The sequence below is a fragment of the Engraulis encrasicolus genome, chromosome 4, assembly GCF_034702125.1.
Source record: "Engraulis encrasicolus isolate BLACKSEA-1 chromosome 4, IST_EnEncr_1.0, whole genome shotgun sequence".
Lineage (NCBI taxonomy): Eukaryota > Metazoa > Chordata > Actinopteri > Clupeiformes > Engraulidae > Engraulis > Engraulis encrasicolus.
Genome location: NC_085860.1, coordinates 23,803,717 through 23,830,011, shown reverse-complemented (window position 1 = coordinate 23,830,011; position 26,295 = coordinate 23,803,717). Strand labels below are relative to the sequence as shown.

Genomic DNA, 26,295 nt, shown 5'->3' with positions numbered 1-26,295 from the left:
CTGTGATAGCAGGGCTTTGCTGCATCAGCCACGTGCTCTCTGTTTATGACCAAACAGGGTGAGAGAGAGGAGAGGAGAGGAAGAGAGGGAGACGGAGAGAGAGAGAGAGGGAGATGGAGAGAGGGAGACAGAGGGAGGGAGGGAGGGAGATAAAGAGCGAGCTCATGAGAGGAGGGGAGAAGAGAGGAGGGGGCTATACAGATAAGGCAGCAGCAGCTCAAAGAGGAAAAGCATCTCTCCAACAAACAGACACCGATACACTCCCTCACTCACTAACTCACTCACTCACCCACTCACCCACCCACCCGCTCTCTTTCATACACACATACAATCAATACCTGGACACACAGACACACACACACACCCACACACACAGCCTCACGCTCCGCCCGTCACACAGTCCATCTGTCTCCACTCGGAACACACTCTCGAGCAGACGCAGGCGAGCTGAGCCGAGCAAGAGAGACAGAGAGCAAGACAGACACAAAGAGAGAGTCCAGGACACACCGCACAGCCTGTGAGGAGAGGAGAGAAGGGAAAAAAACGCTGAAACGCCACGCTAGACACTAGACGCATTAGTAGCAGGTCTCCTATACAGCTCTACAGGTAAGAGAACCCTACAGCATGACCTCCACAGTGTCTCACTGATCCTCCCCATCTCCCTCATCACCCCCCACAAATACAAGATCAGAGCACTCTCCCCCCCCACCCCCAATCTGCGTATCTCAGTACTGCATAGTGTGCGAAGATGGGATGCCCTTACTTTTAGAAAGCTTTTAATGTGTTTAGACGATTCATGTTTTGGGTGATTGGAAGAGGCTCGTGGTTTGATCAGATGTCTGTGTGTGTGTGTTTGTTGTTGTGAGTTGTGCATTGGTGCTATTTGAAGTGTTCAGCTTCAATACAGCTTTCAGCTGTTGCATGTTTTGATATGGACTCTTCTCTCAACGGTTGTGTATGCGAGGTATGTAGGGCTTTCAAGTGGTTTGGCACTGGTGACTTGTTGTTTGAAAGTTCCAAGTCATTAGTGTTACGTGTCATATTCTTACTAAAAGTGGAAAACTACTGAGGTATACACATAGGAATGTCTGAGTTTACAGTAATTTACTGATGTGGACAGCTTTGTGAAGGTGATTTTTTTGTTCTTTAATTTATTCCATTTTGTTTGTTATTGGAGTGGATCAATTCATAGGTTTGCATCTTGAACATGTTATGTTATCGTAGGAATTGTGCATATCTTGGCTGCAGGCAGTGTGTTATCTAGCCAACACCACAGAGTGTTTCATCAGGGTTTTAGGATGCGATCTAAGGGCAAGGCAATGCAATTTATGGGTATGGACAGGTTTCAAGACCACATTTTAATCCCTTAATCTAATCTAGTGATTGAGAACAAGGGGTGGACTGGAACGTGTGGAGGGACAGGGGGGTGCTATGGAGCAGAGGGGGGGACTGCAGCAGGTATTGTTTACACAACTGAGTGGGGGGCTAAGGGAAGTATACAATAGAGAAGTAGGGATACGCGATACCACTTTTTTGAGAACTGGTACACGTACGTTCATTTCTGTACTTGATGGTACTGAGAAACGATACTTTGACCCGCAACATACTATGAAAATAAATTCATAGCCTTTGTTTTTTTTTCCACTTGTGATATATTTGTCCATTTCCATGTGGATTTAAATGTTAGTAAATGTATGAGGCGGCACTTTTTTCTAATGCTTTCAAGTCAACAGAATGTGACGAGATTTGCATTGTTTTGTGTAATAGCAGTATCTGTGAGTGGTATCGGCAAGTGTTTGACGTGTACGATAACGAGTATAATGAGCAAGTATCGGGGCCGATACCGATACCAGAATCAGTATTGGTGCATCCTATATGTACAGAAGAGAAGAAGGGCGGGAAGAAGAGGAAACGATGGAATAGGGAAGGAGATCGTGAAGAGGAGATAAGTGTTGGGAGTGAGAAAGGGGAGCAGAGGGAGGTGAAAAAACAGGGGAGGTGAAGAAGGAATAGGGCAATAGAAGTGAAAGAAGAGAAGAAGACAGGGAAGGAGACTATAAAGAGGAGAAGAGAGGTGAGAATGAAGAATGAAAGAGCAGAGGGGAAGTAAAAACAGGGGAGAGGGGAGGAAGCGAAATAAAAAAGAAAAAGGGAGGACAGGGAAGGAGATAAAAAAAGAGCAGAGGGGAAAGTAAAAGAGAGGAAAGGGGATGAGAGTAGGGCAGGTCAAGAGGGAAGTGAGGAGAGGAGAGGAGAGGAGAGGAGAGGAGAAGAAAGGAGAGGAGAGGGAACAAGAACAGAGGAGAGGAGAGGAGAGGAAAGGAGATGAGAGGAGAGGAGAGGAGAGGAAAGGAGAGGAGACGAAAGGAGAGAGGGGAGGAAAGGAGAGGAGAGGAGAGGATGGTATGATAAACCAAGAGGGGGAGGGAAAGAGAGAGCAGAGGAGAGGAGAGAAGAGGAGAGGAGAGGGTATGAGACGATAAACCAAGAGAGGGAGGGAAAGAGAGAGCATAGGAGATGCAAGGGAGGATTAGAACAGAGAAGGAGGGAACTGAGGAGTGAGACAAGGAAGGGAAGAGTGGAGAAGAAAAGGGAGGAGAGCCAAGAAGAAGAGAGAGGAGAGGAGCGTTAGGCTCTGCAGCAGATTGGCATGGCGGTGCGGTGCCAGTATCAGGCTGCGTGGGCATGGGGCCGAGTGGGCGTCCGGCAGGTGGAATTTATAAACCCTGCAGAGGGAAGTGCATCATGGAAACACGGCACAGAGACGCCACAGGGAGAGGAGAGAAGAGAAGAGAAGAGAAGAGAAGAGAAGAGCAGAGAAGAGAAGAGAAGAGAAGAGAAGAGAAGAGAAGAGAAGAGAAGAGAAGAGAAGAGAAGAGAAGAGAAGAGAAGAGAAGAGAAGAGAGAGAAGAGAAGAGAAGAGGAGAGGAGAGGAGAGGAGAGGAGAGGAGAGGAGAGGAGAGGAGGAGATAGAGGGAAGAGAAAAGAAGACAGGAGAGAAGAGGAGAGGAGAGGGGAGGAGATATAGGGAGGAGGAGAGGAGAGAAGAGAAGAAAAGAGAAGAGAAGAAGAGAGGAGAGGCGAGGAAGAGAGGAGAGGAGAGGAAAGGACAGCAGAGGCTCCAAGGAAGAGGATCGGATAAATAGAGGGAGGAGAGAGGGGAGAAAGAGGGATGAAGAGAAGGAAGGAGGAGTTACACATCAACAACCTGGTCTAGGGACACGAGAATAGATTAGAACAGCAATTGGATTGAATGGAGCAGAAGTAAAGAGTAAGGAATTTTATTGAATTGAACAGAATGCCATCTAGCAGCACATGGGTACTGTGTCTGTACAATGACATTGCAGCTCCTCCAGTACAAACATGGAGAATAGCCCATTACAATATAGAAAAAGAAATAGTATTGCAAGATGGGATATGTTGAGGTACAAGATTAAGATAAAATGTTAAGGTGCAAGATTTTGAAGACAAAATAGTAAAAGATGATGTGGTGTGTGTCATTAGAAAGTGTGTGTGTGGGGGGGGTGTGTGTGACAAGAACAAGGCAATGGTGTAAAGCAAACAGAAAGAACAACTAGCTTTCCAAGAAATATGAAAGCTCTTACAAATGATAATATAAGATTGCGGTCAGACCTTTTAGTTAATCAAGAAAGTGGTTTGCCCATCTAGCCAGCAAGAGTTGCATTTTTCACTTTGCTTCTACTCACCAAAGTTGTATTCAGTGGTGCTGACAGTTAGTCCAGCACCAAAACCTCTTGTAGGCAATAAAAACAATGATGTAATCTTGTAAAATCTACAGCGTACGAAAGTCCAATTTAAAACTGACAGCACCTGCATCACACTGAGAGTATAGTCTCAAAACAACACACACACGTGAGTCAAGTCAAGTCAAGTCAGCTTTTATTGTCACTTTCTTCATATGCACAAGTCATACAAGGAAAATTAATGAATACGTTTTCCTTTCCTGACTGAAATTATGATATAGCATGAAAGTAAAATCTCATTAAAATCCAACCTCTTTGTCTAAAACTGTGACAGGCTAGGAGGCTGTAAAGTTTAGGTTTTGTGCAGTATATTCCACCAAATTTCCCGGCAGGACAGAAAAAATAATAAAGTTTGAAAAATACTGTATCATAAAAGTCCAATCTCGCTGTCTGAAAGTATGACTAGCAGGCAAGTAGGGTCAGCAGTGTTTGTGCCGCTGAGCGATAAGAAAGAAAAGGGTGTCCGCTGATTTGTTGTTTGCTGTTTACTGGCTGACCTCCAGGCAAGGACCTGTTTTCAGGGCTGGACTGGCCATCTGGCATGCCGGAAATTTCCCAGTGGGCCCCGCACCCCCCTGAGCCCCTATTTTCAGAAATGTTCAAAATATATATATATTATTAGGCTATTTTTTTTTTTTTTGACATTTCTCAAAATAGGGGCCCACGAGGGTGCTTATTATGAGGGGCCCCTTTAAGCCAAAAGTGGCCGGGCCCTATTTCTTCCCTAGTCCAGCCCTGCCTGTTTTTATTTGCCCTCATATCTGCTGCCTCAACAGGGCAGAGCAGAGGCCAGCTGATCTCACACCCCCAGGGCTAGTGGTGGTGGTGCTGATGATGGTGCTGATGATTGTGTGTGTGTGTGTGTGTGTGTGTGTGTGTGTGTGTGTGTGTGTGTGTGTGTGTGTGTGTGTGTGTGTGTGTGTGTGTGTGTGTGTGTGTGTGTGTGTGTGTGTGTGTGTGTGTGTGCGGGCGCAGGGCCGCTGATTGCTTTGGCTGGGCCCGGGACAAAGAGATCTGAAAGGGCCCCAAACCCAATCAATACAATGTAATGAGAATCTCATTCTGGCCCCCCTCTCTACCTTGGGCCAGGACAAATGACCCCTTTGTCCCCCCTGTCAGCTCCCCTGCGTGCATGCATGTGTGTTTGAGAGAGGGAGAGGGAGAGAAAGAAAGAGAGATAGTGCCTTTGTGTGTCTGTGGGGGGTGCTTGTTTGATGGAACTGTGGAACTTTCCACTGTGTGCAGTGTGATTGGTCTACTCTGCAGTGGTGCTGCTGATGTTCATGGTTCATGATGTTCATTGAGTGACCTATTTCACTCCAATATGCTCAGACAGACATGTCCGATTAAATAGAGCTTTTGGGGACGCAAAAGTTCAAATACATATGACCACATTTTCTTTAAGTGCTGATGAACGCAGGACTGTTGAACAATTCCAAAGAAAAGAAAAGTTTTCCGCACGCTTGCTTGACTTTGTTCATTTATTATCAGAGCGAACAACGCATTTTGCCTCTGTGCATCATCAGGTTCCCTCAGGGATGAGCAAAAAGTTTCCTGAGACCACCTGATGACGCACAGAGGCGAAATGCATTGTGAGAGAAACAAGTTGTTTTGCGTTGAGAGGTAACTTGCATAATGGACCACAAAATGTGCCTTGGTGTTACAGCAAGAATGTGTCCACTACGTAGTCTGTGCTTTTGACTGTGCGTCATCAAGTACGTTTGTATAATGATGTCATGCCAGAGTAAGTGTGACTGAGAGTTGAAAGTACAAATGTTTGTATGTTCATCAATATTTTTGTGTGTATAGAACATGCATATATCTTTAATGCTTATATGCAATGGTGACATGATTAAAAATGAATAGCATATAATCTTTAAATATGAGGATATAATGTACGTGTATACACATTAAAGTCATTTTCTCCGTTTCTGAAGGATGGTGTTAAGTGTTTGTGTGCGAGGTGTGTGTGTGTGCATGTGGCATATGTGTGCGCAGGGGTGTCGCACAGGGGGTAAGGAGACACCAGGGCCCCATGTACTGTATATAGGGGGCCCACACACAGTCCAATTTATGTAGATTATGGCTGGGGGGGTCCATTGAAGCTGATTGTATATAGGGCCCATAATTCACTGCTACGCCCCTGTGTGTACAAGTCCAAAATATAACGTTGGAGTTTGAGAGGGATCATTTTTCCTGACAGCTCAGTCTGTTTTCCAGAGAGGCAGTTTAAAAAAAAAAATCAATAAAACTACCAAAGTATCTGAAATGAATCAAAATAATATAGTAGCCTAGGTATGAATATCACGATGCTGACCGTGCGCATGGGCATGTATTCGTTTGTGGGTGTGCGGCTACTTACAGCCTGTCGTTCGAAAATGGCACTGGTAACCTTATATTATTCAGTTTGTAAGTGCCTGAAAAAGACCTTCTGCAGTATTTCACAACCTAAAAGTCTTGGGTGAAGAGCCAAGAATCAGCCTGCTCCACTTGCCTTGAGTGATAGATGTTTTATCTTTGTTCTTTCCTTTTCTCTCTCTCTCTCTCTGTCTCTCTGCAGCTCTACCTGACTCTATTACTCCAGACCAGACCACTTTTTCTTGTTTAAATACCGCATTTCGGTTGGCCTTACTTTATGACAAAGGAAACCAATTACCTTGAAGAAGTGAACACTAATGGATTTGGAAATGAAAGTTGTGATAATGTCACTTGCGAGATACACATTCACTTCCAGTCCAAACTACGTACAGAAGTGTCTTAAAGTCAATTACTATTGCGGTCAATGTTCCCTGTCCATTTCTGCTATGGTTTCCAGAGTATTTACGATTTTCCCCCACGTTTTATTTGGTCTTCATTTCACCATTTCCCGTTAGGGTCCTGGCCAAGATATCAGAATTTAGAGTGGACATTCACAGTGATGAAACAATAACTCACACCAAAAACACACCAGTCTTTGGACCTCAGCTGCTATAAACCGACTCTTTTAATGAAAATAACACAAAAGGGAATGAAACCTCAGTAACTTGGAGTTACATCTTTATCTTTCATACATAATGGACTTGGACTTCACTATTGTTAATTTGTGTTGTGGGGCAAAGTGTCTTCATCCTTTTCGTGATGCAGCAACCCAAAGGATGATCCATTCAGTGCATACTGATTACACAAGAATTTTTTTTTATATTGATGGAATTGTATTGTGCATACTGGTGACTTTTGGGGTGGGGAAAAAACAAAAGAAAGGAAAGCACAGGATTAAGCTGTTTAGATTAAAGGGGAGAAGTGTGATTGCTTTGAGACACACATGAATGATGGGGGGGTTGATGAGGGGTCTTCCATTTTCTGTAGTGTGCTTGTGTTTGTGAGTGTGTGTGTGCACGCTCATGTAGAGTACAGTATATGTGTCATCTGTAAGTACAGTAAGATAAACTGTGTGCGGATGAGTGTTGCTCTGTAAGCTCTGATGAAAAAAAAAGTTTGGGAGCTGCAGCACCCACCTGTGTTTCTCTCTCTCTCTCTCTCTCTCTCTCTCTCTCTCTCTCTCTCTCTCTCTCTCTCTCTCTCTCTCTCTCTCTCTCTCTCTCTCTCTCTCTCTCTCTCTCTCTCTCTCTCCTCCTCCCCCCTTTCTGGTTCCGTGCTGCTCTTACCTGTGCTATAGATGGGGCCTGGACTATTTTGGAACTTTCCTCACAAGGGTAGCTGCACGGTTCCTCAGAATCTGCTGCAGAACATGTACGTAGTCCCTCTCCCCCTCCCCACCTCTCCCCTTCTGCCACCTTCCGCCAGTGTCGCACCTCAGCCTGAGCCGAGCGACATCGTGCCATATTGTGCTTTTTGTTCTGGTGCCGCTGGTGCACATGCCCCATCACCATGCTGCCATGCTGCTATGTGCTTGCAATACCATCTAGCCTGATTGTCATCGACTTTCAAATCTCTTCGAGAAATGGTCTGACCAAGAGCATAACAATGAACATTTTCCAAATGGCATGGTTGACCCGCCTCCCTTGGTTTGCTAATGGTTTTTTGCTTCCCGACAAATTGGGAGGGGTCCCTATTTTTTTTTTTGGGAGATCAGAAACAATATTTGTATTGCTCTTGGCCTGACTAGAAGCAACGCTGAAGGTGTTGCGTCACTTGGAGGGTACAGCCTGGCTAATACCTTCAGCCCCGCGGCCAGCAGCCAGCAGCTGCCTCCATCATATCAACATTGACCATCAGCTCCTGATCCACAGAACACTTAGACCACATACATACATACTGTATATACTGTATCAGTATACTCTCAGTGTCTGTTAGATTATGAAGGAATGGTCGACTGAATGTGTTGAGAGGGAGATATACCAGGAGCTCTCTCAGACTCGCTCTCTCCCTCTCTCTTGCCCTCTCTCTCTGTCTCTCTCTCTCTCTCTGTCTCTCTCTCTCTCTCTCCCTCTCTCACTCTCTCTCTCTCTCTCTCACTCTCTCTATCTCGCTCTTTTACTCGCTCTCTCTCTTTCTCTCTGTAGTGTATATGTTTATTGTGTGATGGTCCATAAAGCGTCTTTGAGTGTCTAGACAAGCACTATACAAATCCTATGCATTATTAATATGATCCTCTCTCTCTGTCTGGTGTGTGTGTGTGTTTGTGTTTGTGTTTGTGTGTGTGTGTGTGTGTGTGTGTGCGTGCGTGCGTGCGTGCGTGCGTGCGTGCGTGCGTGCGCGCGTGCACGTTTGCACGTTTCCATTACTGTTTGGATCTCTAATACCTCCCCTGTGTCGTTGAGATAAAAATAAAAGCATCGTGTCTACTGTGTGTGTGTAATGGCGCAGTTGGCCATCCATCCATACCATAAAGCCAGGCCAGGCTCAGCAGGGCCTGATGTCTTTGCAGTACCTCCCACTCACTCTCTCTCTCTCTCTCTCTCTCTCTCTCTCTCTCTCTCTCTCTCTCTCTCTCTCTCTCTCTCTCCCTCTCTCTCTCTCTCTCTCTCGTCCTCACCAACCTATGCCACTCTCTGCTGGCCTGGACATTCAGAGGTAGAGTAGAGTAACTTTATTAATCCGCAGGGGGAAATTAAGGGTAAGTGGCTACTGCTCAGGGTAGCGCCCCAAACAAAGTACAACTAGTACCATATATATCAGGTGAGGTAAAGGAACAAAAGCTGTACACATTCTGAGGTTTTGTCTCAGAACAGTAGGGCAGGACTTCCGGCCGAGACGCTGACAAGATGGCAGCATGAGGAACCAGCTCCCGGATAAATAATTGAAATATGCACCCTTAATATGAGAATTATACTTGAGAGATACGTCATTGCATGAAAGGGACGATTATGTCAAACAAACAAAAAAAAGATTAAATTTGGTCTACGTCCAGCAACGTTACAAAATCGGACTACCAGCATGGCCTAAGCTGAGGCTAACCAAAAGGATGACACCACTAGCATGATCCTGCAAGAATTGCGAGATTTTCGCCGGGACAATAAAACGCAACTAGACGACATAAAGGAAGAAATAACCAAGACGAACACCAGACTAGACGAGGCAGAAGAAAGAATCGGTAAAACTGAGGACAGAATTCAAAAAGAACAGTAGGGCAGGGCCGATAATATAGTTTGGAAGCAATACATACGGTATGGTTCCCATATTGTGTTCACCAATGAGATATCTCTGGCCAAAAAGCTGCCAAATATAGATGTTGGCCATTCATAGGCTTTTGCATGCTGAATCACTGCTCTCATGTAGGCCTACCAGCCTATATATATATATAGCCTTTACACACACACACACACACACACACACACACACACACACACACACACACACACACACACACACACACACACACACACACACACACACACACACACACACTGCAGGAACACACACATGCTGTTCACAAACAAAGCCCTTTCTCCTTCTGTCCACTTGGGTCTGAGCCATGGTGGCATGTAGCTTTAGACAGGAGGAGCGGGTAAGCCTGAGAAGGGTTTGTGAGCGTGTGCGTGTGCGTGTGCATGTGTGCGTGCGAGTGTGTGTGTGTGTGTGTGTGTGTGTGTGTGTGTGTGTGTGTGTGTGTGTGTGTGTGTGTGTGTGTGTGTGTGTGTGTGTGTGTGTGTGTGTGTGTGTGTGTGTGTGTGTGTGAGAGAGCGAGGTTGTGTGTATTTTCTATTTGTCGTGCACTGCTCAAAGAGGCTGTGATACAAAACACACACACAAAGCACATACACACGCACAGAGAGAGTGCTGAGTGTTGAGAGCTGTACAGATTCCTGGGGGGCCTGGGATTGTTTGGCTTTAGCACATGCCAGGCTACAGATTGCTGTTGTGGGCAGGGCCGGATTAAGATGGTCAGGTGCCCCTAGGCTACAGATTGCTGTGGGGCCCTGGGAAGCAAATTTTGCAACACATTTACATAGACAGTGTCATAATTACGTGCTAGGAATTAAGGATAGCATCTCTACCAATTCTATTTAAAATGACAGATGAATTGTTCGATGTTGTATCTTGTCATAATTCTGTATTATTTCCACTTCTGACCAATCAGGGGGCCCCTGGTAGGTAGGGGCCCCTAGGCTGCAGCCATATCTAGCATATGCATTAATACGGCCCTGGTTGAGGGTATATATATCCACGGCGAGGGAGGGAATGGCAGCGCAACCTTTATAACTGTGGTCCTAGTTTCACGATTACCATTGTTATATTGCGGACAGAGAGAATTATTTTACATTCCATCTATTAGTGAAGTGAAATGAAAGCCCACCTGGGAAACTCCAACTGCCATTGTCATTGTGGCACAGCACTCCACAGCACACAAGTGCTCAAATTGCATTTATGCCTCACCTGTGCATGTACATGTATATTACACGCGAGATGTTGACGTGTACGTACACACTTCCTCCTCTGGGTTGAGATATAATTAACAGCATCGTGTCTATGTGTGTGTAATGGTGCAGTTGACCAAGGCATCCATACTATAAAGCACAAGGAGCCTGAAGCTGGACCAGACTCAGCAGGCTCGTATCTTTATTGTATTTCCCACCCCCACCCCACCTTCTCTCTCTCTCTCTCTCTCTCTCTCTCTCTCTCTCTCTCTCTCTCTCTCTCTCTCTCTCTCTCTCTCTCACACTCTCTCTCTCTCTCTCTCTCTCTCTCTCTCTCTCTCGCATGCATGCACACACACACACACACACACACACACACACACACACACACACACACACACACACACACACACACACACACACACACACACACACACACACACACACACACACACACACTCATCCCTCTGCCTTGTCCTGACCAATCTGTGTGGTATCGACTTAGACATTTTTTACATCGGGTTGGACACCCCTGCTCCACACATACCAGACCTGTGGCACCAGAGTCTGTGTGCATATGGTAGTGAGGGGGACACTTCTGCCCTGTCCTGGCCACTGATCCCAGACCTGTAGAGCCCCCCTAGAGTGCCACTGTCAGTTGGACCAGGTCCAGTTTGCGGTTGGCAGAGGCTATCAGCTCATCGATCTTGTTGTGCCTTCCCCGACACAATGGCCCAGTGCACATCAGCCAACCGGCCCCAACCGGCCCCTCAGTCACTTTGGATCTATCTGTTTGTCTCTTGTGTTTGTTTGTCTGGATGGCTGGCTGGCTGGCTGGCTGGCTGGCGATCCACGTGTGTGTGTGTGTGTGTGTGTGTGTGTGTGTGTGTGTGTGTGTGTGTGTGTGTGTGTGTGTGTGTGTGTGTGTGTGTGTGTGTGTGTGTGTGTGTGTGTGTGCGTGCGTGCGTGCGTGCGTGCGTGCGGGTGTGTTTGTGCGTGTGTCTGTGTGTCTTTGTGTCTGTCTGTCAGCCTGTCTGTCGGCCTGTTTGTCTGTCTGACTGGCTGGCTATCAGTCTACCGAGCCTGTCTACATCTATTGTACGTCTGTCTATCTGTATGTCTGTGTGTCTGTCGGTTCTTCTGTCTTTCTGTCCTGTCTGTCTGCCTTTCTCCCTGTCTGTCTGTGGTCTGTGTTTGTTTCAGACCGGATGGTTTGATTGTGTGCACCAGAGGTTGTCATTTGTCAGAAATCCCTACGCTGCACCGTAGTGTCATTTTTTACCGGCACAGTCTGACATTATAGCAAACTCTTGTACATCCAAATTGTCTGTCTATTGCTCTGTCTGTTTGTCTGCTTGCCTGTCTGTTTGTCTGTCTGTCTGTCTGTCTGTCTGTCTGTCTGTCTGTCTGTCTGTCTGTCTGTCTGTCTGTCTGTCTGTCTGTCTGTATGCATGTCTGCCTGTATTTGTCTTGTCTAAATTTGCCTTTGTACCCTTTGTCTGCCTTGCCTGTCCGGGTGTGTCTGTCCATCTCTGTCTCTCTGTCTCTCTCTCTCTCTTTCTCTCTCTCTCTCATGGGTCTTGTTCAAGCACATCCCCTTGACACCTCTTCCCCTCCTCCGCCACTCTCCTCCAGTTTGCTCTGTAATCTTCACCCCCGCATCCTGACATTTCTGTTCAAACACCTTTATTGATTGCTGTCAGGAAAAGCAACGCTGGGCTGCGTCGGGTTGACAGAGACAACAATTTTCTTTTTTTTTTATTTTAGTTTTCCTCCTACCCCCACTTTTGTCCCAAAAAATGGGATGCGTCTTGCCCTTGTTTCTCAAAAAGAGATGAGATCATCGAAATGTATTTTTTTGTAAAAGTGAGGGGGGAAAAGGGGCCGCCGTGGTCCCAGAGGAGCTCTGTTTTGACTGGGTACAGCACTGCTGTAAGTTGTCATAGCAACACGGATTCTAGGTAGGAAATAGGAGGGGGATGATGATGATGGTGATGTCGTTGTAAGACATGGTCCTTGAGTTAGACGTAGAGTCGAGACAGCACAGCACAGCATCACCACACACAGAAGGACACATACGGTATAGATGTGAGTCACCCATAGGCTATGTGTATATAATTTTGGGAGTATTAACCTTTAGATTTTGCAGTAATTGGAGGTTGGACACACACTCCACCACCACCTCCACCACCACCACCAAAGTTGTTATTGATGTGTCCTTAGGTGTTCTAGGTGTTGTTCAGTGATTACTATGCACCCAGTGACTCACCTGATTTCAAACTATGCTTACATCTCTCATGCAGCAGTGTGAGAGACCTGAAGACTACCTGAAGCCTATTAGAAAGTGTTATATTCAGCTCTTTGCGTTGAATCAACACTTAATAATCTAATCTGGGCCACATCAGGGCCAGACCCAGCTCTATGCATTATAACCAATTGTCAAACAGCAGTCATCTGCTTTCACGCCTGTGATGATGATGATGAAGATGACGTGTAAAGAAATCCTGCAGACTGTCCATTCCACCAACAAACTTTAATACAATGTTTTGGTCATCCGACCTTCTAGAACGTTGTATTAAACTTTGATGGTGGAATGGACAGTCTGCAGGATTTCTTTACACTTGAATGATGACTCCACTGGGATAATATCATACGCACCTGTCCAGTTACAGACGTGTGCAAAAGCGTCTTCTTGAACTATGATGATGAAGACCATAATGGTGATGATGGTAATGATGATGGTGGTGGTAGTGGTGGTGATAGTGGTGTTGGTGGTCCTTAGTTGCAGTCCAACCTGCCAGGCAGAAGTACTTTTTTATTTGGCTAGAGCCGCAGAGGAAGTGGGAGTGTGGCAGAGTGATTCAAATGGGAGCAGCCTTATGTAAGAGTACTGGAATATGTACTCTGAGACACCAGAGGAGAGGAGAGGAGAGGAGAGGAGAGGAGAGGAGAGGAAAGAAGAGGAGAGGAGAGGAGAGGAGAGGAGAGGAGAGGAAAGGAGAGGAGAGATGAGGAGAGGAGGGGAGGGAAGAGGAGGGGAGAGGAGAGGAGAGGAGAGGAGAGGAGAGGAGAGGAGAGGAGAGGAGAGGAGAGGAGAGGAGGGGAGGGGAGGGAAGATGAGAGGAGAGGAGAGGAGAGGAGAGGAGAGGAGAGGAGAGGAGGGAAGAGGAGGGAAGAGGAGAGGAGAGGAAAGAAGAGGAGAGGAAAGAAGAGGAGAGGAAAGAAGAGGAGAGAAGAGGAGAGGAGAGGAAAGAAGAGGAGAGGAAAGAAGAGGAGAGGAGAGGAGAGGAGAGGAGGAGGCTGGCATCTGTTGTTGGGACAACAGAACGATGCAGTGCAATAAAATATTAACTGCCTGCGACATCACTGCAGCCCCGGCCCTGTCTGTCTGTCTGCCTGCCTGTCTGTCTGTCTGTCTGCTTGTTTGCGTACCTGCACGCCTGCATGTCTGTCTGTCTGTCTGCTTGTCTTTCTTTCTGTCCGCCTGTCTGCCTGTATGTCTGTTTGTCTACCTGTATGTCTATCTGTCTGCCTGCCTGTCTGCCTGTATGTCTGTTTGTCTACCTGTATGTCTATCTGTCTGCCTCACTGACTTCTATAGTATAGAAGTCTGTGGTCTGCCTGCCTGTATGTCTGTCTGTCTGTCTGTCTGCTTGCCTGTACAGTATGTCTGTCAGGGTCCTTGAATACGGACTCCAGACCAAACTCAAATTTGTTCCTCAGTATTAAATCTGTCATTTGCAAGTTTTCTTGTTGACATATGTAAAGCCTCGATTTTGGGATGTGGAAGTTGTAGGCCCTACATGAATTATCAAAACACCTGAAGTTGAACAACACTAAATCTGCAGTTGCTAAAATCGCATATTTTCCTATTTTAGATGAAATAAAACAATATATATATTAAATAAAATATATATAAAGTATTATAACCCACTTGTCCTGTCTTCCAAACTAATCGAGCCGGTTTGGTTAAACTAACCAACTGAAATTTTGTAAACAAGACTACATACTTTGGTGGATGCTAGAGAACTTTTCTTTTTTCTTCATGTACTTCATGAAGTTGCAGACTTCCACTTTAAACAAGGCAATCTCAATCGTGGTAAATGGATTAATAGGTAGATAAACAAGCAAGCAGTCAGACAGGCAACAAACAATAACAGACAGACAGGCAGGCAGACAAATAAGCAAGCAGAAGATAGACAGACAGACAAGTAATCACACAGGCCAATCAGACAGACAACAGTAGCCTACAACAGAGAGACATATGAATGCTGTTAGAGTTGCCACAACTATGGTTTCAGTTGCCTGGTCTGTAAGCTATGAACAAGCACAATGCAATTCACTGCAGTCTCTCCCTCCCCAGTCCCCACCTTTTGTCTAACAAAGACAGGCACACACTCATGCAACGCCCGCCTCCACAGATACAGTATACACACAGTGTATACATGATGCAATGCAATGCACCACACTGTTCATACAGTCAAGGCTCTAAATGAACTTTTTTCATTACCAGACAAAATGGCTTGTAGATGTCAATCTTGAAACACACACTCACTAATGGGTCAAAGTGACTAGTAAGTCTATACCAGCCAATCTGAATTTTAATGGTGTTAATTTAGCCCTGCATACAGTAAGTGATGCAAACTTGTAAAGCAATACTGTGTAGTGCAGTGGTTGCCAACCTATGGGCCGGGGCCCACTGGTGGGCCCTGAAGGTATTCCAAGTGGGCCTTGAAATCATTTTCCAAAAATAATAATCATATTTTGGTGTGTGTTGCTGTTGATTTATTTGAGTTTTATTCTTAATTGGGTCAGAGGTGGGCCCCGAACATTTTTGACAATTTTGAGTGGGCCCCAAGTTGAAAAAGGTTGGGAACCCCTGGTGTAGTGTAATGGGATGCAAACGTACTTGGCACAGGCAACATGGAGGAGCGAGGCCAACAATCATGACAAAACACATTAATAATAATCATCTCTAAAGTTGTTTCGATTTTCTAATACAGTCGTTTTTCTGGTCCAGCAAACAGCCATTCAGCTGTACTGAGTGTGAGATGACACTTTCTTGGTGTGGTGGAGACCTAGAGAAAAGATATCAAAGACAGCTATGTGTTTTGTATTCTGGTCTTGTACCAACATCCAATTACAGTAGAGACAGACAGACAGCATCTCACACCCAACGTGTCACATACTGAGTCATGGTCAAACTCTCACCACCGCGTCAACATCCCATCCACGCAAGCTTTAAAGTTTCGTGTGTGTGTGTGTGTGTGTGTGTGTGTGTGTGTGTGTGTGTGTGTGTGTGTGTGTGTGTGTGTGTGTGTGTGTGTGTGTGTGTGTCTGTGTGTGTGTCTGTGTCTGTGTGTGTGTGTGTGTGTGTGTGTGTGTGTGTGTGTGTGTGTGTGTGTGTGTGTGTGTGTTTCTTTGAGATAGAGTAAGAACAGGGATATGAGAGATACTGCAGTACACACACACACACACACACACACACACACACACACACACACACACGGAAAAGCATACACACAAGTACAAAGCGGATTCCAAAAAAGTTGGGACACTTTGTATTTTGTGAATAAAATCAAAATGCTGGCATTTTCAAAACATCTAATATGTTAATAAGGTAGAGCATTATGTACAGACAACATATCAGTTGTTAAAGTCGAGCAGAATTATTGTTTTGAGGTAATTATGTGATCATTTAAAATTTCACCCTTGCAACAAATCCTCAAAAAGTTGGGACAGGGCCAATACAATGCTTTTTACATTGGATAAGACTAAACACAACACAAGGGATGAGACTGAACAGTTAAATACTTTGACCGATGGCATGATTTTATTCAAAAATTAGATATTTTGATGTGCGAGACATGATTTCAGCAGCTCAACTGATAGGTGTGTTCTTCAACCTGTTTACCTTTTTGATATGCTTAATATGTGGCATATCCTGACTGCAAGAAAACAATTTTGTGACCTGTTTACTCTTATGATGGAACCACACTGTTGGAACATAGTAGAGATTAAAATTTGCCACCATTATGGGCCAATATCTAAAGGCGGTGCTCCAAAATATAATGCCTTGGTAGCTATGTTTGCTGTTTAAAGTCTGTATGTATCATTCAACATTCATGTTAATGCTCTACATGAGTAAGAAGACCCTAACCAAGTCACCTCTGCACCCCCTTACCATCATATATGCTGTCTTTCAGACTGACCACTAAATCAAGCTGAAGTATTAATTTTCTATATAACCTGGAGGGTGCATGACTCCATAATTTTCAAAAAGGACGACATATTTTCCATTCTGTAATCAGAGGACAGTTTCACATGTCTCCTAGGTCCATAGAATGAGCTTTTCCGCATGCAACACTGTTTAATGTCTGCATCATGTGCATTAATCAAGTGTTGTGTTTATGGTCATTTTTTCGAGAGCTGTCATTGTTGGAGTGTCATAGTTTGCTTATTTACCACGAGTATGTCATGATCTCATAACTCGTGCAATGATTACACAGAACTCTATATTACGGAAGTAGGCCTTATATGCCTGCAATTTTGATAATTCAATCTTTCTGTGTAATAGATAAGTAATTAGTCCCTCAAAATCTTCGCTGCTGAGTGCCACAGCCTCTATGTGATGGTATTTTATTTGTGCATTCATGTTGGCAGTCAATATAGTTCCTTTTAAAATATTCTTCCTTGTGTCATTTTTAGAATTATCCAACTATTACAACATGTTTTGGCCCTGTCCCAACTTTTTTGAGATTTGTTGCATGGGTCAAATTTTAAATGATCACATAATTACCTCAAAACAATAATTCTGCTCGACTTTAACAACTGATATGTTGTCTGTACATAATGCTCTACCTTATTAACATATTAGATGTTTTGAAAATGCCAGCATTTTGATTTTATTCACAAAATACAAAGTGTCCCAACTTTTTTGGAATCCGCTTGTACACACAAAAAGCACTTTTGCCATTCTATTGCCGTGCAGCAAAGTTAGCCTGGTGACTGTCCCCCTACAGGCCGATCAATGGCATCGATCGCACAGCCACTGACCTCACCGTTTAATTACCTTCGGGTCCGTGGCAGAGAGAGCCCAAACTCTGTATGCCTGAGATCCAGCTCTATCAAGCTATGGATGCGTGTGTGTGTGCGCTAGTGTGTGCGTGTGTGTGTTCGTGTGTGTGTGCGTGTGTGTGTGTGTGCGTGTGCGTGTGCGTGTGCGTGTGCGTGTGCGTGTGCGTGTGTGTGTGTGTGTGTGTGTGTGTGTGTGTGTGTGTGTGTGCCAAGAGAAAGGGCTTTTATAGACAACTCTTTATAAGACTGACAATCATCATTTTTATACCCTTAATTCTTTCCGAGATCGTTCCTGCCCCCAACAGACACTTAAAATCTGCCACCACACCAAGCTTGCAGCCAGGGCTTGACCTGGCAAACCTTCCTCAGAGGTGGGACCAACCGACTTATGGCTTCCGCACACTGGCTCCGACAAAGTGCTGAGCACTGCTCCGCAAAAGTTTGTTTTCTTTGTTTTCAATAGAACCCCGCACACTGGCGCCGATGTCCGCGGACATTCGCGGATGTCGGATAGCGATTAGAGACAAGTTCTATTTTGTCGGCCCCGCCCATTGACTCTCAATGCTATGTTCATGTGAAATTGGGTTTGGGGGTCGGAATTGTGTCGGAAGCGAAAGTGCTCCACAGTGCTGTCGGAGCCGGTGTGCAGAAGCCCTTACTTCATAGGCCTCCCTGGAATAATGAACCCAGCCAGCTAACACATTGAGCTGCATGCCTTGTGTGAATTATGCTATACAAATAAAGTTATTAGTAGTAGTAATAGTAGTAGTAGCAGTATTACTATTATTATTATTGTTAGCCTAGCATGGCATTCTGGGACATGCTTTACTGTTACCAGAAAAGGTGGACTAAGCACACCTGATGATTTGCTTGGCCCGCCCACTTCCTGTTCTTTTGGCTAATGAAATAGACTAATAGCCTACACTTTCAATTGAGTTTTTTGTACAAGTATAAGCATGCAAGACCAGAGCTAATCTAAGCAAGTGCAATGAGAGACTGCAGCATACTGTCTGCTCATGACATGAGGTGGCTGCTGCAGCCTCCATCCATTCCCATGCCGCTCCATCACCTCGCTGCCACACCACACCTCCATAGCCTCCAGGGGTGGCGTCCCCCCTCGTCGTGACCCCCAACCCCCCACCATGCTCTCCATTTGGGCTAACATCATGGCCCATCAGCTCCTTGCTTCACACTGAATGCTCATATGCAGTTTTATTTTTATATTATTATGATCATAAGCAGTGCCATTGCTGCTCGTCAGAGGGGTTTTGGGTGCTGACAGACACACAACAAAAAGCTGCAAAATAAATTGTGCAGTTGTTATTTCAACACTCACAGAGTAGTGTGAACATTGACAGTGTTTTTTTAAGGGTGGGGGGCTTTTTGGCCTTTATTATGACAGGACAATATGAGAGGTGACAGGAAACAGTTGTGAGAGAGAGATGGGGTAGGACTCGAACTTCAGTCCTGGTGGGCATGTACTGTCAGTCCAAATGTGGGGGGGCTTAGCGCTCTGCGCAACAGCGCCCCCGAACACCGACAGTGTTATATTATTAGACTTTTGAAGTGTTGAAATGACACTGTAATATTTACCGTGTGTCTGGGGTGGGTGAGTGGGTGGGTTTGTTCTTTATTGGGTACATGCATGGCGTCGGTGCTTAAAAGTGTGCGTTGCTATGGCGATTGCAGGTTGCTCTCCAGGATGGCTGCGATGAAGGAGCAGCAGTTTACCGAGGAGAAACCCCTGTTGCCCGAGCAACGAGGACAGGACGCCGAGATGGTGAGTACCAGTGTGTGTGTGTGTGTGTGTGTGTGTGTGTGTGTGTGTGTGTGTGTGTGTGTGTGCGCGTGTGCGTGTGCACGTGTGTGTGTGTGTGTGTGTGTGTGTGTGTGTGTGTGTGTGTGTGTGTGTGTGTGTGTGTGTGCACGCGTATATTCTGAGCATGCATGTATACTAGTGTAATGTATTCCTCCAGCGAAACAGTTGGAAGAATACATGACTAATTACATATATTTTTTTTTTTTTAAACTCAAAGACTAACCAATGTGAGTAATGTTGAAAATTCCTCCATGCTATCCAAACATCAGCAGCAGCAGCAATGTCAATAAATTCACCGCTCTTAAAGCAGCACTGCATAATTTATGTGTTTGGTTGTCTAGGTTGGAAGCAGAATTGTCTCTTCAAGGAAGCAAGAAAATATTGTTAAATTTGTTACTCAATGAAAAAAGACTTAGTGTTGCTTTAAGATGTTAGCATGAGGATCTTAGTGTGTGTGTGTGGGGTGGGGGTGGGGGGTGGGGGGGGGGGGGGTTGTGTTTTGTTTGTTTGTGAGTGATTGCAGGTATAAATATCCTTAATGCTTCACCAGCTAACATCTGTGTTGTGTGTTGGCACAATCTGACTCACACCTAACACTTCACTTCTCATCCCAAACTCTAGGGGGCACTGTGGGGAAGTTGGTGCACATCAGCTGTACTGTGTGTGTGTGTGTGTGTGTGTGTGTGTGTGTGTGTGTGTGTGTGTGTGTGTGTGTGTGTGTGTGTGTGTGTGTGTGTGTGTGTGTGTGTGTGTGTGTGTGTGTGTGTGTGTGTGTGTGTGTGTGTGTGTGTGTGTGTGTGTGTGTGTGGACACAGTAGTTCAACGTATCTTGTGGCACAAAGTTAAATATTAAATATATTTTTGCTCTTGGGTTGGTCTAGTATATAGGCAAAAGTCATAGCTGGGCCATAAAAATCTGTTCTCTATCCAATCATAACACTTTAGACCTATCTGTATACTAATGAGTTTCATGGTTTCTGTTTTTCTTTTCCCTGAATTTGTGAAAATAGTGGTTGGGACAGGCTTAGCGTGCTAATGACTCGGCTACGTTGTCCTGTTAAAATGTTGTTGTCGTATGATACCAGACTAAACTTTTCAGGCTCTGTGTGATGTCTTCATGAGCCTAATTTGTGTGTGTGTGCCCAGGGCTGGACTAGGACAGATAAACAGCCTGGGCATTTTTGGTGTAAACCAGCCCCTCACACAGCCCCTCAGTTTTTCTAGTTTAGTTTAGTTTAGTTTAGTTTATTTGTTTGGGACAGATACATAGCATGTAGGTTGAATAACAGCCAAACAGCAAGCATCATAGCATTTGTAGCAAAAAGCTAGTCTATGATAGGCTCTATTATGATTGGCTCAACACACTGTCTTCATTAAATATGAACGAATTGGCCACCCGATTTCTCTAAGGGAAGGTCTCTAAGGGAAAACAACAGCACACAACAGCCCCTGAGGACTGTCGACCCACCGGAAAAGTGCCCTGTATGCCATATTACCAGTCCAGCCTTGTGTGTGTGTGTGTGTGTGTGTCTATAAGTGTATGAATGTGTAAGTACTGACTGCTGCTGTGTATACTGTATATGTTTGTATCTGTGGCAGCGGCGAAAGAGTGCTCCTGCCTTTTGCGTGAACGCGCTGCCCCGCGCGGCGCCCCCCACATACCTCTCCGACGCCAGCCGCCCCCGCCTGCGCTGGCACGGGATTGTCCAGCACCTGGTTCACACCCGCCGTCACCACCACCAGCACCACACCAGACAGGGCCTGTGCCCGGTAACTAACACGACCACACTCAGTCCTCAGCAGCAGCAGCAGTGGCCCCCAAAACCTTATACTCCGGGGTGACAGTAGCTTTTGTTTCGTACCGGTGCTACCCTCCACCAACACCCACAAAAACAAACAATAAGCAAACAAAATAAACATGAGCATTACATATCTATAATCGCTGCATGCCTATTTCACTATTTGCATGACACTTGTATCAAATGGCATAGTGTAGTTGTACGTGTTTTCTAATGAAACAACAGACCTTACTTTTTTCAAATGCGGGATTTTGGACAGTATTAAACCTATTCTCTTACCGGTACTGCGCACCAGCTGTACATTTTATACCGGTGCTGGCTGCACACCTGTGCGCACCTGCCTACTTTCACCACTGCTTTTACTACATCTTCCAGCTAGGCCACCCCTGACTTCAGCATCCCTGACACTCCGCACACCGGCTCCGACAAAGTGCGGAGCACTTTCGCTTTCGACACAATTCCGAACCCCGCGCACACACACAGGGCCGGATTAATGCACAGGCTAGATATGGCTGCAACCTAGGGGCCCCCACCTGCCAAGGGCCCCCTGATTGGCCAAAAGTGACATCAGCGCCGGCGGACACCAACGCTGGTGTGCGGCGTTGTATTGAAAACAATGGAGTCGAACTTTGGCAGAGCAGTGCTCCGCACTTTGTTGGAGCGGATGTGCGTAGGCCCCAAGTCGTGTGTGTTGACTAGCACCACACCCAGTCCTCAGCAGCATCAGTACCCCATAAGATCGTAAAAATGCTGTGTTAATTCAACACTTAGTGACTCGATTAAACATCTTTTAGAATGCATTTCCAGGGTACGAGTAGCCTATTGCGTAGGCCTATCGAATTAACACTGCATGCACTTCTCCCTCATCCCTGACAGTAGTGTGTGCTGACTAGCTCCACACCCAGGCAGTAACAGCGGCAGTGTACTAGCCTGGTTTGTACCAGACCTCTGTGTGTGTTTTTAGCTCTAGAGCCCCCTGGTGGCGCTCCAAACAAGCTCACGAAGCTGCACGGAACTACAGGTCGGGCAAGCAGTGTACCCCAGACTCTGGCACATATTCCTAATAGACACCCCACACACACCCAGGCAGTGCCAGTTGAGGAGCCTACCATAGGTCTACACCACACATGGCACTTAAACAACTTCTTCAGAGAAAGAGAAAACCCACCTAAAACCGCGTCAAATACTACCACCTCAAATTCTACCACCTCATCCCATTCAACACCTTACCCCATCGACTAGTTTTACTTACTGTAAGTAATTGTTCAATATCATTATCAGGGGAATAAAGGCTCTACACTGGAATGGAAGCAAGAGAACATGGTTCATTATGACCAGAATGCAATGGATTTTGTTCGAGAGAAAAAAAGATCCTAAACAGAATAGCAAGAGAGAGAATAGATTAATGCAACGTACGTCAACCATGTTATATGCTATATAGAAATGAAATGGGGTTAGCATTATGTTGCTGGCTGCAGAAGCTTTTGGCGGCAGATGAGAGGATGAGTGACTGTGTAGAAATGACACAGTGCCCTCTAGTGTATGTGCAGCATTATTGCAGAGCTTTATTCTTTAAGGTCACAGAGAGAAGAGCGACATCCTCTGGCCTGGCCTGGCCTGGCATTGCCCACATCAGGCTTTCTCTCTCCCCCAAAACATTTAGCAAAAATGAGCCTTTTTCACGTGATACCAGACATCTTTTATTCCATGCATTTGAAGCAGGAAAAGTAGAATGCGGTGGCACAAGCATAAACCTTTACTCTTCTCCGCCTTGTTGTATTTTCCCTGCTTTGATTAAAAAACGGAACTTGTCTGGGGCCATGGTGAAAAAGACTAACTTCTGCAGTACACTCACATCCAGGCCATCACTCACCCTGACACACACTCATCCACCCATAAAAACACCTGACCACCACTGGTTGGTTAGCTCAAGCAAAACATGGAGAAAATGACATGAAGTAGGCCTATAAGTAACCGGTTTAGTAAGATAGGAATGCGAAATCTGGACAGCAAAAAAGACTTCACAGTAGAATACATATAGAGATGCCTAAACTAATACAGTTGAAGTATAAGTAATCGGTTTAGCAGGATAGGAAAGCGCAGACTGGATGGCAAAAAACCTTTGCATATATAGATGCCTAAACAGTTCTGGTTTTGGGTTTATCTGTCTCCTCCACTCTTTATCCATTGGCGACATTAGGGATATGATATCACTACCTCCTTGTCCTGCTCTGCATTTGCCATGCCTTGCCCCGACTCAACTGCTGTTTGCTGGGTGCTTGCAGTGTGGTTTGAGAGTGCGATGTCGTGATGTGTGTTACGTCTGATTTTTACCAGTAACACCAACCCTTGCTGTCTATCTACTGTATACTGGACTGGACTCCATCCAACTAACTCCCTCCTCTCTATCTCTCTATCTCTATCTCTCTCTCTCTCTCTTTCTCTTCTGGTACCAGCTTGCATCAGCACTTTCCTCACAGAAAAAAGGGCACCTTCACCTTGTGTGTGTGTGTGTGTGTGTGTGTGTGTGTGTGTGTGTGTGTGTGTGTGTGTGTGTGTGTGTGTGTGTGTGTGTGTGTGTGTGAGTGAGTGAGTGAGTGAGTGAGTGAGTGAGTGAGTGAGTGAGTGAGTGAGTGAGTGAGTGAGTGAGTGAGTGAGTGAGTGAGTGGGTGAGTGGGTGAGTGTGAGAGAGAGAGAGAGAGAGAGAGAGAGAGAGAGAGAGAGAGAGAGAGAGAGAGAGAGAGAGAGAGAGAGAGAGTCTTCTGTACTCGTGTGTATCAAATGTCTTCCTATGACTGTATGCATGTGTTTGTTGATGCTCACATAAAATACTGGAATGCTGTCTGTCTTTCAAACCCGGAAAGGATGCTGCACAATGATCTAACCTGCATCTTCATAACTTGTGTCCTGTATTAACCCCAATCAGACCTTTCTTATCCCTTGACTGCAGGAGAATGGTGTATGAACTCACCCCTTTCCTCCAATGGTGATTTTCTCCTCAGCAGAATCTGTGGATGCTCAGCCACTGTTCAGGAACCCATAAAGGTTCTCTGATGAGCTCTTTAGAAAAACCTTTGGGTTAGGGGTGGGCATCGGCGATATGGCAAAAAATGTCACATCACAACATTTTTAACGTACGGTAAAATCTCGATTTAATTAAAAAAAAAATATTTTTCCATTGAAAAATAAAAACAATAAACAAAAATTGTATATACTTTTTATTTGCAATTAATAAAATGTGATTGCCTAATTGGAATACAATAATGTAAAGAATAAAAGTGAAGACAAAATCACTAAGTAAATGAACATCACTCTGATATAGTAAAGATCCTCACTGCAAGACGATCTATTATTTCTACTGTACACTTTGGCAGATCTAGTACTCATTTTCACGGTTCACGCTGTAATATCGTCGTAATATCGCCCTCCCCTACGTTGGGTTCTTCCAAGCACACAGAGGTTCATCAAAGAGCATTTAGGGGTTCCCCCACAGCAACTGAGGGATCTTCAAGGAGCCTTTAATTTTTTACAGTGTATGATTTATATGTGTAAACTGATATAGGCCTACAGTATATAACCCAGAACCTACTGTCCTCAAAATACACAACCTTCACAAGTCATCTTCTTTTGAGTTGGAGGTTGTTATAGTCAACTTTTTTGAATGACAACTTGCTTTTTTTCTTGTGTCTGTCTGTCACTGCAGGAGAACTGTGAGAACATGACAGTGGTTGGAGACTGGAAGGTAAAAAAGTGTTTTTCTAAAGCGGTGTGTGTGTGTGTGTGTGTGTGTGTGTGTGTGTGTGTGTGTGTGTGTGTGTGTGTGCGTGCGTGCGTGCGTGCGTGCGTGCGTGCGTGCGTGCGTGCGTGCGTGCGTGTGTGTGTGTGTGTGTGTGTGTGTAATGTACTTCTCTTTCCTTTGCTTAAGAGGACTGAGTATAATCTCTCTGAGGAGAGGAAGACTTGGCTTCTGTCTGACACTATGGCTTTTTAGCACCTCTGGCATCACACCTTCCCCTATCACTTGTGTGTGTGTTAGTGTGTGTTGTCTATCTTTGAATCTTGTGTGTCTGAGAAAGAGAGAGAGAAAGAGAGAGAGAGAGAGAGAGAGAGAGAGAGAGAGAGAGAGAGAGAGAGAATTAAGACAGAGTGAGCTGGAATTAATTGGGTAACTTTGATGTAAGAAGTGAGAGTTATAGATGTGTCTCATTAGTTATCACACTGACATCATTCTATTTTACAACAATCAGCTGCGATGGTTTTCTGTTAACGCTCAGTGACTTTGCCTTAAAGTTGAATTCACCTCAATTCAACTTTTAAACAAAACTGTGCCCCATATTCAAAGTTCCCTTACTTGAAAATGTGGACTTCGAAAATGTAATCAGTTCATGTACCTATCATAGAGTGTTAGCACACAAGACGTCCATCTTCCCATTGAAAAGTAATCATGCGAACAAAAAAATGGTCCATCTTGAAAGTTAGCCAACTTGAAAGCGTCGGCCTCCAAATTTGAATCAGTTGTACCTATTTCAGATTATCACACAAAATTTGGTGCAGATCCATCCAACAGTGCAAAGGTTATTGTGCAAACAAGACAACGTTCATCTTGAAAGTCAGCCATTTTGAAGGTGTTGGCCTCCAAATTGTAATCAATTCATCTTATCACAGACTCCTAGTAGACAAGATTTCATGCAAAGACATCAAATAGTTATTGACTCACAGACTCACGCAAGGCCGGACAACTGGAGAACAGTGTTCCTGTGGCCGCCTGCTGATTTGGCAGGTGGAGGCATCATAGTTAGGTTACCTGGCGGCTTATATAAATATGTATATCATCTACATATGTTTTTGCGTCTGCAGGTTTTGAATAAGACTTCCTAAGGGCACATACTGTACCATCCAAATAAAAACAAATAAACATTTTTGTTCAATTATACAAGAAAAATAAAAACACATGAACAGTGAAGTTAGAAATATTACCCAAAACACCATGAACAAAATAGAATGAGAATAAAATGGTCGGGTGTTTTCAAATTTCTATA

The 26,295-nt window shown here is 45.0% G+C and overlaps 1 protein-coding gene across 2 annotated transcripts in view; it reads left to right on the top strand.

Moving 5' to 3' along the window:
* The first annotated feature begins 292 nt into the window (after positions 1 to 292).
* The window catches only part of ndrg4 (NDRG family member 4), a 43,489-nt gene continuing 17,486 nt past the window's right edge, over positions 293 to 26,295 (top strand). For both annotated transcript variants that reach the window (XM_063196064.1, XM_063196063.1), the window contains exons 1-4: positions 293 to 606; positions 19,328 to 19,418; positions 21,057 to 21,227; positions 24,960 to 24,998. In XM_063196064.1, coding sequence (XP_063052134.1) covers positions 19,341 to 19,418; positions 21,057 to 21,227; positions 24,960 to 24,998 — 288 coding nt within the window. In that variant the 5' untranslated portion in view covers positions 293 to 606; positions 19,328 to 19,340. The remainder of the gene's footprint in view (positions 607 to 19,327; positions 19,419 to 21,056; positions 21,228 to 24,959; positions 24,999 to 26,295) is intronic.